The 17184-nt window shown below is 36.5% G+C and overlaps 1 protein-coding gene across 10 annotated transcripts in view; it reads right to left on the minus strand.

Annotated features, from left to right (window-relative positions):
* Window positions 1–17184, minus strand: part of CLOCK (clock circadian regulator) — a 135839-nt gene that overhangs the window by 39941 nt on the left and 78714 nt on the right. For 9 of the 10 annotated variants that reach the window (XM_082606497.1, XM_082606493.1, XM_082606492.1 and 6 more), the window contains 3 exons: window positions 14088–14179; window positions 8110–8199; window positions 1202–1322 (listed from right to left, as the gene is read on the minus strand). In XM_082606497.1, the coding sequence (XP_082462623.1) occupies window positions 1202–1322; window positions 8110–8199; window positions 14088–14179 (303 nt within the window). Of the gene's footprint in view, window positions 1–1201; window positions 1323–8109; window positions 8200–13245; window positions 13370–14087; window positions 14180–17184 lie in introns of those variants that run through there. The other variant, XM_082606491.1, reaches the window with a different exon arrangement.

The following is a 17184-nucleotide window of genomic DNA, read 5'->3' on the forward strand; positions in this document are numbered from 1 at the left end:
TGTTGCCCTTGTGAAGGTCTCTAAAGCAGACTCCTCTATTGTCCACCTCTTGCCATGGCCCAGGGTTCCATCTTTCTAATTTTTCTCTCCTTACTCTATATATTTACCTCAAGCAACGTCATTCAATCCGTGACTTCAAATACCATTTACAGGCCTATAACTGGCCTCTACATCATTATATCCAACCCAAATCTTTCTCCTAGGTGAAAGACTAGTCTCTTGGTCAATGTCATAGGAACTTGATTTTTAAACAATTATAAATAGGCTTCAAATGGATTCTCCTGGTCTCCAGTTTTTCTTCTTCTCAACTCCTTCTGACAGGCTATCTTATCAAAGATGTATGTTCACACATACTTACACGTGTGTGTGTGTGTGTATGTGTATCTCAATTCTTGAACGGTTAGTGTTCTATAGAATTTGAAGATTCAAAATATAAAGAACCTTTAAAATGATTCACGTCAGTATTACCAGAAATGTCAAAACTTAAGAATCATGGAAAAAGTAGCTAAATAAGGCATCTAATCACTAATGGCCAAATGTAGTGCTGTAATGATTTCAGATTTTACACAGGATAATTTATGCAAGAAAATGAGGTATTCTGGTCAAATTAATTTGTTCAGTGAATCTAGGAGAAAAGTCAGATTACACCATGGTATTTTACACTTATTAAAGGCAGGGACTATTTTTCCCTATTCTTGGCACTTTTATGATATAGCACACAAATGTCTGGCACACTAGACATATCCAATAAATTACTGTTTAATTCTGTTTAATTAATAAAGCAAACAATTTCCTTTATTAAATAATTTTTTTAAATATAGAAGTCTTGCCCCATAGTTTCAGTGTTCAATTGGTTAGTGATGGTGAAAATGAGAATGTTTCATTTTCTCTCATTAAACACTGTAAGATTTTATATAAAAATTAAAAAGAATATACTGCAAGTTCCATTTTTGTGTAAAATACAGTTTTATGGCATATTATAACAAAAAGATGAGATTTCAATGTATTCTGGAAGAGTTCAGCCTTCTAATATGGTCATAATTCCATCATATGTTAGTATTTAAAAAGGATCTAATAGGGTATTTGGAATGATGCTATATGTTAATTTGGTTAAACATACCTGGGTTTGTCACAAAATTACAAAAGTAAAGGATAACGCAACTAAATCTGTTTAAATTTTTGCTTAGTAACTACTACTTACATTTTAAATATTCAGGGGTTAATGAATCACTTTCCAGCAGATGCGTAGAGAGTATTTTATAAACTTCTGAATGTTCCCCCTCTGGGATAAAATTAAATATACTTTGATCCACAAGATCTGACTGAAAAAGAAATTTTTAAAAATTAAATAATTATAGTGATTCAAGAGACATTTATTTTAAAAGTACATAATCACTCTTAAAACATCAGATGAGCATATGGTTAACGTTTAATTATCTGTAAAAACTGACAAATGTCATGTTACAGAGCACAACTCAAAAAACAAGACTGAGAAGGTGAAAGAGGTTAACATGACCTCATTGCCTCTGAGACTAGTGTCATCAGATTCATGATCAATATGACCTCTGAAAGTCTGATAAGTTATCTGCAAAGGTGAGTTTCAAATTTGAACATGTAAAATATAACAGGACTAAGAAAGTTGATTAGAAGAATCTTAGGCTACCAGATGTAGCCTTACCATACATCCCAAACTCTGGTAAGTTATGGTGGTGTACACTAAAATAAAGGACCACAGGAGTGGCCACAGGCTACATGAAGAGGAGACTTGACTTTGGTGTCATTTCAGTTGTCCAATGTGTCCTTTCTTTTTTATTTCATCTTTTCCAGCCATCTATCCTGTATCCCATTGTCAAAAAGCCATGCTTTAAGATCACCACCCTCTTTCCCAAAAAGGCAAGTTATGTGTTGAGCATTATAATCCTTGCTAAAATATGGCTTTAATCAACAGTAATTTGACAAGCAACAGGTGGCCTACAATGTGCCATGGCTGTGGAATCAAAAGTGAATAGGACAGTGCCCATCCGTAAGAACCATCGACAACAAAACTTTAGTGACTTCACATTTCCTGCCAAATCCCATGCAGTCTACCTGGCTTCTCTACATTTTCAAACTGCCCTGTGGAATCCTGGGGTTACTGAAGTGGTATCTCCAAGACTATGGAGGTAGGCATGGAGGGCAAGGGAAGTGAAAAGGAGTTGTGAAAGCGGGCTAAGAGTTCCACTAAGAAATTTCACTTTTATTTTGTTTGTATTTCAAACACTGTAAAGATTGTTAAAAACAAAACAAAAAAGCTTCAAACAGTAACCAAAAAAAGCCACTGTGGATGGTAAGAGGTGGGAAAAGGGGTGTTTACCACTCTTGTACAAGCAATACATTTACACTCTTCCTTCTGTATCTTCTCTAGCCTTCAAGGTCCACCTCATGAGGTGGAGGACCTTTCCCCTCTCTCACCACATGTTTGTACCCTTCCATCTTGCAAAGACCAGTTCAAATTATTTCCTTCAAAAATATGTCCCTTAACTGCATAATCCACAGTAAAAATAATAAAGTTCCTTTAGTAATTACTACTCATATCCTTCATTTCCCATCAAAAATATTTAATTATATTTTAATCTCTATGTCCTACCGCTCTGTGGGTGAATTAAAGGGCCCTATCTCTTACACCTTTATCTCCTATCCTTCAAATCAAGACACAATAACACTGAGCTTTGCACATAACGGTTATTAGTGCAGTAAATTATTTTGAATTAAGGAGTTACTTGATAAGCCTTAAGGGGTAACCACACCAAAAATATATCTGCATTTTAACAAGGAATTTTTCTGAATGTCTGAAAAGTCTCTAGAACAGAAGGAATAAACAAAAAATTAAGGCATGAACAACAAAAAAGGCTAGAAAATTGCCTTTTTTCATAAAATAAAGTATTAAAATATAGGCATTGACATTAATGTAAAAAATAGTCTTGATAGAAAAATAAGATACCTATTTGTAGAACTAAAACTCATTTTGGAGATGATTACAGTTTCCTACAATTATTTCCTTTTACTGACATTTCTTCCACTATTTCAGTAAATTATGATCTGACCTTTGTCACCCTTGCTTTTTTATCTATAAATCTATAGGCTGTCTCATATGCATAGAGAAAATAATATGACTATCTAGTATACAGAGTGGTGTAATCACAAGCACTACTTCTCCACCATTCTGCTTCCCCAGACACTTGATAAACTGAAGTATCAGACTTAGTAGGCAACTAACTGATGTGTGATTTTCCATTAACCATTACACTTCCAATCTCTAAATGAAGTTGATCATATTTGATGTTGCCATACCATCCACTCAGTTCCCAAGCACAATTCAAAGGAAAGAGAAGAAAGTGACAGCTATCTGGATCCTTCTGTCTCCCTCAATTATTTTCATGAAGAAATGTAAATCCTGCTGATTGCCATATGATATAAATCAATAGGCTGTTTTCTTTACATTAGGTCAATGCAACCGTTCAGTGGAAATTATCAACTATCATCAATTATCTTTTCCTCAGCGAAAAAACTGACAAATACCTGCTATAGAGAGTAGCTGCTCAAAAGGGACTGAAAGCTCCTCCAAAAAAATGTCAGGTATATGTTGGATATAACATATTTTTCAACAACTATGTTCCTTATGTACAGGCATAAGGAACAGAGATTCTGGCCCTTTCAAGTAAGCTTTATTTGCTTATTTCAAATATTTGTTTTCTTATTAAAAGTATTTATTCACCAATAATCATATAACTATTGAAAAAATTCTAAATTGTTATTTCTGCATACTGCATTTACACCAAAGATGGTACTGACTTTCTTAGCACATTCTTCTGTTTATAATTCAAAATTACCAAGTTAAGAAGAGTAGAAAATGAAACGCTCATACAGTATCTTAATAGTGGCACTTTTAGTCCTGGACTCTATTAGGCTGTAACATGGTGAATCTTCCTCCCTATATTACATGGTAACAAATTTAATATACTCTCTTCTCAGGAACACATATAAGCAAGTATGAGGAAAACAATCTTAAACTGTAGAATGTTACAAATTTTAAGTTCCTGGTAAAGAGACCCAACTTTATGTCTTGGCACTTCCACTAAATTGTACAATTAAGTCCAATTTCTCTGGGTTTCATGTATGCTTCTAACAAACAAAAAGGGGCTGGGCTAAGGACGTCTAAAATCCCTTCTGGCATGGAGGTGGTATGACCCCATAATTTTGTTGTAGAAAGCCACACCAGGAAAAAAAAAATTCATAAATTTCCTTTCCTGATTATTAGCCACAAATAGGTTAAAATGTACCTAAATTAATTTCATAAGTATGACATGACAAAGTTAAGAAAAAAATTTTTGCAGGACCTATAGAATCAGTCTTGCAATTTTACAGTCAAATTTAAATTAAAAAATGTTGTTACATTGACCACTGATTAAGATGGCAAATTTTAATTTCTCAACAGAACTGAATTATAAACACTAAAGTCTATATTTAGAGATTTGCTAATGTTTCTCCCCCTCTGGGCAAGAGCCAAAATTCTGTTTTAGACAAAAAGGTATGCATGTTCAAATACAAAGAAAGGCACACACACCATTGTTTTAAACCTTTTGTTTAGCATCTGTTACAGTTTAATTATTAATGGTAAGCCAAAACAGAAAATCACATACTTTTTTCCTTACTGTGTTTGATCCTAAACAAGTATTACTTCATTTTCTCAAAACACACTTGTGTTTTTGTTTTCAAACCTTCAAATAACATACAACAGTGTCAGTGATGCGAAGGAGAGTACTGTAACTGGAGAGCGGTTAAAAAAAAAAAAAAAACTGTTTTAATAAAGGCTACTATTCACTCCGCATGGAATGAAATCAGTCTGCTGGATCAGCAGCGACCTCCTCTGCCCAAACGTTCACCTGCTACATGCTTTGGCTGACAAGACAATCAAAAAGATCCAGAAGATGTTGCTAACAGAGGAAACTGGGTAGGGGACATATGGGACTCTCTGTACTATCTTCTCGATTTTTCTATAAATCTACAAATAGTTCTAAAATTAAAAGTTAAAAAAAAATCCAGGAGGGAATGGTGATGAGGTTTCTCACTGAGGGGAGAATGTTAATGATCAAACACTTGGATTCCAACTAGATCTGTGGTAGACATGTTGTTATTTCAAAATGCAATTAAATATTCCCTCACTAAAGATCCAACACCAGTGTGCCATTAGGAAGGAGTTTTTAAAACATCTACATCAAATAATCTACTCACTTTCTTATACTCAATCAATAATTCCTAAGTGCCTCTCTGAGAAATTAGCCAGCACACATGGATACAGAGATGAAGTCCCTGCACTTAGGAAGCTTACATCTACCATTATCAAAATAAACAGAAAATTACAATTCATTGTAAGTGTCACAGTGGCAGTACTTATAAGGTAACGTGATAACACAGAGAAAAGGAATCTAATTCTCAATGAAGTCCAGGGAAAGTGCCCAAGAAGCAGGCTTTTAAAAAGTCTGACCACATTGCAAATTATACCCTATGACTAAATTAAAGATTACATAGTTTCTATAAATACATAACCGAAAGAAAATCCAATAAAAATGTCTGTGGTTTAAAAGCATATATATAACTATACCTTTATGCAAGTTACTTAACCTTATTTTTTTTAATTGAAGTATAGTTGATTTATAGTATTATTAGTTTCAGGTGCACAATATAGTGATTCAATTTTTTTTATAGATTACACTCCAAAGTTACTACAAAAGTTTTTACAAGGTTATTACAAAAGTTATTTACACTTTAAAGTTATTACAAAATAATGGCTATATTTCCCTGTGCTGTACAATATATTCTTGTTGCTTATCTATTTTATACGTAGTAGGGGTAATCCCATACCCTTATCTCGCCCCTCCCCCCATCTTTCTCGCCACTGGTAACCACCAGTTTCTTTATCTGTGAGCCTGCTTCTGTTTTGTTATATACATTCTTTCGTTTTATTTATTAGAGTCCACTATTCAATCTTAACCTTAGTCATATCTTAATCCTATCGAGGATTTCTTTCCCTGGCTTTTTTCACTATGTAAATATTTTTTTAATTAATTAATTAATTAATTTATGGCTGTGTTGGGTCTTCATTTCTGTGTGAGGGCTTTCTCTAGTTGTGGCAAGTGGGGGCCGCTCTTCATTATGGTGCGCGGGCCTCTCACTATTGTGGCCTCTCTTGTTGCGGAGCACAGGCTCCAGACGCGCAGGCTCAGTAATTGTGGCTCACGGGCCCAGTTGCTCCGCGGCATGTGGGATCTTCCCAGACAAGGGCTCGAACCCGTGTCCCCTGCATTGGCAGGCAGATTCTCAACCACTGCGCCACCAGGGAAGCCCCATAAACATTTTTTAAAAAAGAGTCCTCTAGAAAATTCTGTCCTTTTCTCTGCCCATAGTAGTTTACTTACATGTTGCTATAATCTCACTGTCTATTCCCTAACAATTTTTAGATGTTGAACTAATCACCTATTGTTTGAGCTTACTTGTAAAGAAAGCCCCTAGAGAAGCAGTAAAGCCAAGTCATTTTCTGTGCGACCCGAAGGAATTAGCAAATTACTTACTGCCTGGCTTTCAGAAACAAAGTACCCTTTTAGAATCTGGCCTTTTAAGTATAGAGTCCATTCTCTTTACAAAGTAGCAGAGTAATCAGAGAGAAGGAGATACTGCTTTTCAACATCTCTTGAAAGAGATCCTTATAGAACAGTTGACTCTGTACTGTTACACATTTTCAAGAGATGGGCATTTTAAGAGTAATTTATAAGTAACTTCAAAATATTTACACCACAAGCCCCACTGTAAGCAGATAAGTTAGGGTGTCCCTGGAGAAAGAGAACCAGGAATAGCTTTCTTGACATAAGAGAAGCCATTTTGTAATCTAAGCCTGGCCACAATGCTTGCCCTGATCTCAGTATTTAATGATCTGAAGGGAACAAAGGAATGCAGGGAGAGAGAAAAGGCAGGCAAACAATACTGCAGGGATAAAGCAGAGCCCTAGTTCCTTCTCAAAGGATATACATAATAATACATCTGAGTTCTGTAGGAACCAAGGCCCCCCACCCCAAGTGGAGGATATAACGATGATGCTGACCTTTTCTGACTTCAGTCAAGTAAAGCTGGGACTCTGTCAACCTTTGCCCCACTTCTATGCTGAATTCTCCTCTGCTAAAGCCCCTTCCTGAATATGCATGTGCCCTTAGCTTAAAACTTCCCCAATTTTGCTGTCTGGGGAGACAATGTTTTGTGAAAGATCCCCCCACCACCACCACCCCGTGCTCTCCTTACTTGCTATGAGTTATGATAAATCCTTCCTTCTCCCAATCTTTGGCTTGGTTGGGTCTATTGGCTTGGCACCCACCAAGAGGCGAACCCAGTTTCTGGGTAACACCATCTTAGATAAGAACATTACATATTCAATAAAAACTTCAAATTCATAAGAACTGTCAATTGTAGCAGAGCACCTAGCATAGTACCTGGCAGAGCAGATGTTCAATAAATATATGTTAAGTAAAACAGCAAATACATAATTCAGGTATTCACCATTCTAATCAAAATTATAATTCTTTTCGAATTATCTACCCTTTTGATATTAATAACAAATTGAATATGGCCATTAAAATATTATCAACTCAAGCCACAGAGCACAAAAGTTCTGTATCTATTATTTTCAGTATGTTCTTATAAGTCATTCTTTTGAGAAAACTATTATTTAGCTGCAACAAATATCTCAGTAGAAATTTAGTTATTCTCAAGATAATTTCAGTGATTAAGCAATGTCTTCACCACACTGATTAAAAAGTTAATACTGAAAACTCAGCATGATAATAAAGAGGGCAAGAAGAATAGAGGTTAGATAAAGTGGTAGTTGAATATTCAGTCACTATAGATTAGAGTTATGACTGACCTGAGAAAATACAGACATACTAAAACAAGAGACATATTTAGAGGTCTCATCCCCGCTCCAACCGCTGTTCAGCACTGCTCTGAGGGGTCCACTTCTTAGTGCTTTAAAACGTTTAGAATAGGCATTAAATAAGAAGATGATCACAGGAGTTTTATACTTACTGGTAAATGTTCAAGTAATGAAGTTACACTCTCAGACACATATATTATGCTTCCATCTGTCATGATTGCTAAAAAAAAACCATCAAGAGCCTGAAATTAAACATAATGGTCAGTTAAATGAAAAGAAAAAAGTATTTCACAGGACAGAAATAAAAATCTAAGATAAATGACAAAGGACTTAACTGTGGAAATTTCCAGAGCACTGTCAAAATGCTAGCTTTTCCCCTTTACAATACCTTAGTATCTATCTTTGTGCATTTTAAAATGCTTCTGGAAAAAAAAAATCACTCCATGGCCATTATTGGATGATTGGTTTCTAAAAGGTAGAAACAATGTTCTACCTTTATCATGTTATTATACAACAATGGCCTTATTTGAAGATGTTAATATCTCCGAAGCACATAGGCCACCAATAATATGTCTTTGGCACACAAAAGAACACATTACCACCTTCGGATATATTAACAGACAAATATTATGTACAGACTGAAGCACAGGGAGATACATGGGGAATAAAGTGAAAGGGAATAAGCTGAAAAAGTAGGCTGAGGTCAGATCATGAAAGGCCTTGAATACCAGGGCAAGACATATGGACTTTTTTCAAGAGCGGTCTGGAAGCAGTGTGTAAAATGGATTTAGAGGAAAAAGTGAATTAAGAGGAAAATCTCAGTGGCCTTCAGAATAGTTGGGGAAGTTAAGGAGAATCCAAATGAAATTAGCAGCAGTAAGAATACAGAAGGACAGACTTAGACAAGCATTAAGAAATGTGATGTTAGAGTTCAGGAGAGAAGTCAGCATAGGGGAACAATACTTAATAATAAGGCAATCCTGGGACTTCCCCGGTGGCGCAGTGGTTAAGAATCCGCCTGCCAATGCAGGGGACACGGGTTCGAGCCCTGGTCCGGGAAGATCCCACATGCTGCGGAGCAACTAAGCCCGTGCGCTACAACTACTGAGCCTGCGCTCTAGAGCCTGCAAGCCACAACTACTGAGCCCACATGCCACAACTACTGAAGCCTGCGTGCCTAGAGCTCATGCTCTGCAACAAGAGAAGCCACCGCAATGAGAAGCACGCGCACCTCAATGAAGAGTAGTCCCCGCTCGCCACAACTAGGGAAAGCCCGTGTGCAGCAACGAAGACCCAACCCAACTCAGCCAAAAATTTTTAAAAATAAATGTATAAAATAGTAATAATAATAATAAAGCAATCCTGTATTCACATATCACAAAGTTTTTCATTTGAGAATCCTAGGCACCAAAGTTGCAGCTGAAGAAATGAGATCTGCAAAAGAGAGAATGCCAGACAAATCCTTGGGGAATAATCTATTTATGGGAATGAGAAGGAGCAAAAGCACCAGAGAAAATGACAAAGACAGAATACACCGTTGTCGATTAAGTCAATGGAAGAAAGAATGACAAAGTGAATGAGGAGGAAGAGGGATGGTTCAGTATAACATAGAATCAAATAAGACAAGGAATGAGAAAATGAGGACTGAATTTTGGTGACTTTTAAGAGTAATTTCAATAGGAAGGTGAGTCACACTACAATGAGTTTAGAGATGGGTGGATGATAAGAAGTCTATTATAAATCACTCTTTCTTCCCTTCTAAAGTTCATGAAAGGACACATTTTGAGGGGACAAAGTATCAAGGGAAGTCTTTTTTTTTTTTTTTTTTTGCGGTACACGGGCCTCTCACTGCTGTGGCCTCTCCCATTGCGGAGCACAGGCTTCAGATGCGCAGGCTCAGCAGCCATGGCTCATGGGCCCAGCTGCTCCAAGGCAGGTGGGATCTTCCCGGACCAGGGCACGAACCCGTGTCCCCTGCATCAGCAGGCAGACTCTCAACCACTGCGCCAGCAGGGAAGCCCGGAAGTCATTTTTTTAAAAAGTAACTGAAATATATTTGCAGGCTGAAGGAAAAGAAGATGCAATAGAAAAGATGTTGAAGATATACAGCAGAAAAGATACACCGTAAGAGGAGTTCCTCTTCTCCTATCAAAATAGTTATCACAGGGCTTCCCTGGTGGCGCAGTGGTTGGGAGTCCGCCTGCCGATGCAGGGGACACGGGTTCGTGCCCTGGTCCGGGGGGATCCCACATGCCGCGGAGCAGCTGGGCCTGTGAGCCATGGCCGCTGGACCTGCGCATCCGGAGCCTGTGCTCCACGACAGGAGAGGTCGCAGCAGTGAGAGGCCCACGTACCGCAAAAAAAAAGTTATCACACCAAATTTGAATTTCTTGTTTAAGTATAGGGTTCTCTCAAAGGATACAATCTCTAGGGAGAACTATGTATAACTCCTCCAATACTGTATCTGCAGCACCTAGCATATGTGTGGCCCGTGGCAAGTAAAAAATAACCTGTATGTAATTTATGGATCTGAGAGTTAGAGTAACCTCTCTCCAAGTAACTGCTGAGGTACGTGTTGGAAGTAGGGAAAAAGGCATCCCCCACCTCCCCTTCCATTGAGGGAGATGTTTGGATATCAGAAAGTACTTATTTTTTGAGTAGATGCCTGTTTTCTAGAATGGCTCAAACTCATTCTTGGCTAATGTAAGAGGAGGGGGTGAAAATCTTATACTTTAAGCAAATTCATGAAATTTTTACAAAAACTCCTTGGTACAATAATGCTGGTATTATTTCCTAAGGAAAAGGGTCAAAATGATGTTAAGAAGGACATGCTTTTCTCATGTGAAGCTAGATTGTGTCATCTTTGAAAGCAAATTACATTTTCTATGATGATCTCTATTTGCTAGGAATTAGGATGCAGCTCTCGTCTGTGAAGAGAATCAACTAAAATCAGAACTCTTAATGACTTGATCCCACTCCCAGAACCAGAGCCTGCTCCTTCCTCTTTCAAAGCAGGCAAAGATTCAGCAGAGAAAAGCCTCCACCAGCATCTCGCCAAGTCTTAACACAAGAAGGGATCCAGGGCTCAAACTTCTTTTGAGTGGAGGAATGTAATTTCCCAAGAAGGTAAGTAGGTACACCAAAACCTGAAGGGGCCTTGAGGAGGAAGACTCGAGAGATGTGGAAGGAAGATCAAGACAGAAGGACATCCTCATACCAAGACTGAAGACCTTGAAGGTTATCCCTTGCCCACGTTGTATGATAGGAGGGAAAGGGCTCATTAGTTAAAACTCATCTTCCTATTTGACATCTACTTTACCCACAACAAAAGTCCTGTGTAAACCTTCGCTGTTTCCTTAGTGGGTGTTTAATATGGGAAGACTGGATGGAAGTTCTAGGGAAGGGGACAGAACCACCTTGTGATGAGGCAGGCAGGGCACTGGCCCTTCCCTTGTACATTATTGGAGAGAGCTGCCAGCTGCCAAGGAGAAAGAACTCCTTACAAGGAGATGACTTCACACAGAGATGACTTTGCATAGAGGTCTGGTCAGGGTAAACTGCCCTAATTTCCTTGGCTACTCTCAACGCCCCCAGCAAAGGTAGCAAGGAATATTCCTTAAGCAACAGAGACAAGACGGAGAGGGACGGGTGGCAACGGAAGAATGGAGAAAAACAGCCAACACATAAGGTATAAGTGAATTTTAAGATCTTAGTCTGAGTTCTTGAATTAATTAGCAATCTGACCAGACAAGCTGCAGCCTCTCCAGGCCTCATCCATAAAACGAAGAGGTTGAGCTGAATGACCCCAACTCCTCTACTAGCAGCTCTAACATTCTACGATATAGCCTACATCTGAAATTCTACTGAAAAGGGTATCCAGACTGCCTACCTGTAATCTCATCAACATGACCAGCAAACAGTAACACAGCTAGGTTAGTTGGACCCAGGTTACAGTACACACATTTATACATATCCTTCAATCTTGGCAATATGAACTTAAAATGCATATTTACTTAGTAGTTGTAAATATTCACTAAAAATCAAAAATATGCTTGACATATTGAAAATAAATAAATGTAGTATTTTTTAGGAATGTAATTTTAAAAGCAATGAGGATAATCATGAGATAACTAATTTATATTTTCAAAATTAACATGTTTAAATTTTCTCTGTTGCATATTATATACAATGTTACAATCTCTAGACTCTTTATTTTTTAACACTTATCTACATATGCACTACATGGCAATTAATTTAAAAAATCTGTTCATTGTAAAGAAAAATTTGAGGACAATGCTTTCCATTTAGCTTATTAGTGAATAGGTAATTTACCTTGCTAAGATTCTTAAGTGTGGATATTACATCAATTTATGAATTTATAAAAAATTTTTCATACCAATAAAGCAGGGTACATAAATAGCTTATGATTAACACAGAAGATCTTATTAAATGACTACATTAAGAAATAATCAAAGAAAAAATTAAAGAGGAATTAAATGAGTTGATTTCTTTTTGTGGTTATAGACATTAGCTTGTGTGTATCCTTTCATAAATGTATTACTTCTATCTAAAGAGATAATTTCGGACAATGGCAAACTACTTCTAAGAGGAGAAAAAATTTAACAAAATTGGAACTATTATTTGGTTTGTAATTTAAGTGTCCACTAACTTAAAGAGTTGACTGCTGGTTACTAAGCTAAAAGTCCTGTGCCACGGCTAGCCTTCACTGAAAACAAGTCTCATGAGTGGCAGTGGGCACAAGGGCTGGGGCCACAGGGACCAGAGGCTAGTCTTCCTGCAGTGAGTCCTAGCTAAGCTAATTACTGTTTTATTTTGAGCAAATTTCATAATCCCTTTGTTCCTCAATTTCCTCATCTGAAAGTTAGAAAGGGATACTAATAGTTTATCTTCAGAAGATTATTGTGAGGATTCACAGAGGTAATATGTGAAAAGTGCTCAGTTATTTTTCAGATTTTAAGCACAGCTTTAAATATATACACAATGTATTTATACTCCAACAAATTTTCATATGGTAACATTTCTGCTGAATAGGTAAAGACTTAATTAATCCAGCAATTAACTGTTCCACCTAAAGTATAAACAGAAAAATAGTTCATTAATTTGCAAAATAATGTTGCTTTAGGCTTTAGTCAATATACAAAGAAACCTGAGACATGGCTATTACATATACATACACCACACAGAAAAATGCTTAAGTTCTAAAATAACAGACCCAAACAAACAGAATAAGAAATGTAAATTATTTAACAACCTCTATATATTCCTACCTCAACTGCTTTCCTCTACTTCTTCCATGTCTACCTTCTTCTGCATATGTATTTTTCTTGTCCTTAACTGTTACCACCAAAGTATACCACCTTTGTTTATTGTAAGTTTTCATGGAAATCTGATACTGAACTCCGTACTTTGTGTGCATAGATGATACCTTATTAATGTAAATAGGAAATGATTAAAAAGTAAAAAAGTAAAATAGGTATGAGTGACTCAAAATTTTTGTGGATTTTATAATTGATAGTATGTTATTAAGTTTTGCAATTCTAAGCAAATATGACCTGAATTGTTTTCAAAAATAATTTTGTCGCAAAAGAACATCTACTTATTTCGTTTTAGAAGTTTCTATTTGAATTGAGAAGAGTTGCCTTTCAATGTATATTTATTATTTTAATATTTTCAAAATACTTCATTTATTACCATTTTATGTTGTGTTTAGGTGGATTTTAATTTGTTAAAAAAATCCTACTGTCCAGTAGAATACATTTCATAATAATATTTAGTATGTGATGAATAATATATTTTATTTTTCATTTGAATGTTACTGTGGTCCAGGTAGAGAACTTGGTAGTTATAGGTTTCTGACTTTTACCAAGCCTCTCAAAGATTCAGATGATTCTGAAACCACAAAGATTTGGCATTATTTTACCACATAGTACTATTTCCTTACAATACTTATATCAGTTAATTTTAACTGAAGAGATAGTTGATTGACTTACACTGAATTAAGATCTTTCAATATTAAATTAATATTGTTAAAACTATACTAAAATTGGTAACCCCTGTGATTTCTTTTTTAAGGAAAATAAAACTTTTCAAAAATTAAATCTGGACATACCTCCAGCATTAATTGTGTAAACTCTTCATTACTAAGGAATGTAGGTTTCCAGTCCTGTCGAATTTCACTAGCATCTGACTGTGCAGTGATTTCTGTAAACAGATTGACACATTAGCGGTATAGTCCAACCACAGGGAGAGGGTGGTGGTACAAAAGTCCTACAAGTTGCCTTCCCTTCTCCCACTCTAAACCATAGTCAATAACATTCATTGGTCTAGGTAGATTATCAGGAGGTCCAAGTTTGGGGATGAGGAAATATTTGAGCTAATGTAGCAAGTTATCTCCTTGGATTTGCTCTCCTGAAAATACCAGTCTCTTTGGATTTTCTCTGGGGAGCTCTGAGAACCTGTATTGCTGACAGGCCTGAGATTGCTTCCTGCTTTACACAATGACCAAACAAGAATCAGAACAAGCAGATTAGACCAAGCATTAGGAATATATTCTTTTTCCCCTTCCTTTCTTTGCCGTTCAAACAGTAGCACCTAGAGCAGACATAAGGATGTAAACCTGGAGGAAAGGAGCCAAGGAGATCAGTCAGTCTGCTTTTAAAAAAGAATGACTTTATTTCACTCCAAAAAAAAAAAAAATTAAAAAAAGAATGACTTTAGGCCTGTCTATTGCCAGGCAGAAAGATTCTTTCCAGTCTAAGGTATTCTATTCTTAATTAATCAAGGAGACTAAAATAAAATTTTAGACAAATACTTTATAGTAATAAACCCAGAGTAATCCTGCTTAGTGTCCTCTGGTATGTTTTCTTAGTGGTAGGAAGCTGGTCAAAAATTTGCAGATCCCTGGCTTAAGGCACACATTTTAACACAATAATTATAGTTTATCTTGCAACATACTTCTAATGGATTTAGTTATGAGAAAACTGTTCATAAATGATGAAATGTGAACTATTTAGGTAATATTTTTTCATTTTTAAATGTGGACATATTAAAACAAACAAGTAAAATTAAAATCTATGTCATAGAGTTTACTCTACAAAATATACTCTACCTTGCGGTGAAAAAAATGGACTAAGTTGTTTTGATTTTTCTATTACCAGATATATAAATATAGCATATTAAATTGGCACCCAAAATTTGGCATATTGGAAATGCCTGTACTAGATATGAAGAGTAACTGAGAAGTATAGTTACTAATTCTGTGGAACATAGTCATGCTTTTCAAATTCACATTATATACATTCAGAAAAAAGGACTTAAATCCATAAGCAAATCCCATCAAGTTTAGTTAAACCCAGGTTTATTTTTAGAGTAAGAAGTATATAAGAATTACCTTTCAATTTAAGGTAAATTTTTTTGGTGTGAGAATCATATACCCAATTTTGAAAAAAATATCTAAATGCCAAAATGAATCCTCTATTGTCAGGGGGAAATAATTATGCATGCATATTATTTCATTTCATTCAACAATCATTGACTGAACTACAATGTCTGAGGAATGAGTGTGCTATCTAACAAGGGGCCCTGAAGTTAGTGAGAATACTATTTGTAGAGATAAAACGTAATGATAATGGTGGCAATAAAAATGAAGACCAGCAATTTTGAGAATAATCAACAAAACTGGCAACTGTGATACTGTACTACAGAAGATGAAAAAAATGCAAAACTCTTCTCAGGTTTCAGTCCCAGGGGATTGAAAGGGTAGTGGTGTGAAAATGGAAAAAGGAAAGCTGAGAGAAAGAGATGACTTGACAAATGAAAATGAATTCAACTTCAGATGCGTTGAGTCTGAGGACACATAAAACAAAGACCCAGAAGTTACCTGGAAAAAAAAAAACCTGAAAAGTTTGCATCTAAAAATATAGATTTAGTAGTTTAAGAGAGAGGCAAAACCAAGGGAAGGAGCATAGAGAAAGCAAGGGCACAAAAGACAAGACCTTGAGCAATGTCACGTTCAGAGGGCAGAAAAAGAAAGAGGAAAGAAGTTAGCTCAGTTGGGAGGGAGAGGTGAATGAAGAAGTTCAGTGTATCTCAGGCCAAGGGAAAAGGAAGCCAGTGGAGGACGGATGAAAATTTCCAGTGCTTCAGAGATGCAGAATAGGATGAAATATAAGAAAAAGCTACCGATTTATTGGTAGCAGAGGGGGTGGGGGGTCATGGCATTAATTAAATTAACAAAAAATAATTTTAAACAGTGGTGGAGCATAAACCAGGCTAGTAATGTATCACAGAGTGAGCTAGCAAGAAATAGTGGCACTAGTTACAAATTCTCTTTCTGAGAAGTTCTGCAGTTTCATTTCCATCTGAAAAAGAAATGTCCTTTTACAAGTTTTTCACCTATTTTCTATTAAGTAGCATTTATTAAGTACCAAAATACTTAACATTCTTTAAAATTTTCTTTTCATGACTTATTTACTCAAAGTGATTTTCTTTGATTAACAAATAATCACTTTAAAACACAGTGTTTTTGGGCCTCCCTGGTGGCGCAGTGGTTGAGAGTCCACCTGCCGATGCAGGGGATACGGGTTCGTGCCCCGGTCTGGGAGGATCCCATATGCCGCGGAGCGGCTGGGCCCGTGAGCCATGGCCGCTGAGCCTGCGCATCCGGAGCCTGTGCTCCGCAACGGGAGAGGCCACAACAGTGAGAGGCCCGCGTACGGGAAAAAAAAAAAAAAAAACAGTGTTTTTATTTCCTAGATATGCACTGAAGCAATCTTTTAAAATGACATATAAAGTTCTCATGATCTGACTCTTGCTTCTCTTTCAAATATACCCATAACTTTCCAACTCAAACTATGCTCCAGTTAAACTGAACTCTCCCTGCTTCTCTGGTTTTACACATGCTATTTCCTCCATGTGAAATGCTGTTTTTCTTAAGCTAACAGGAAGACTCAGTTGAAAAATTAACTGTTAAGATTTCCCTGACACATTCTTTCCTCTGTGTTCTCACACAAAGTTTACAGTTTACGAGCACTACTCACATTATAATTACTTGCATTGCAATTAGCGGTTTATATGTTTGTCTCCCTTGGCCTGAGTTACTTGAGGGCCAGGACTGTTACCCTGCACCACAAGAATCTAGGATATACTAGTAGGCACTAAATACATGTTTGTTGAATGAAAGAAAGAACATACCAGGAAATCTTTAA

This window comes from Mesoplodon mirus, assembly GCF_964341445.2.
Source record: "Mesoplodon mirus genome assembly, chromosome: 2".
Lineage (NCBI taxonomy): Eukaryota > Metazoa > Chordata > Mammalia > Artiodactyla > Ziphiidae > Mesoplodon > Mesoplodon mirus.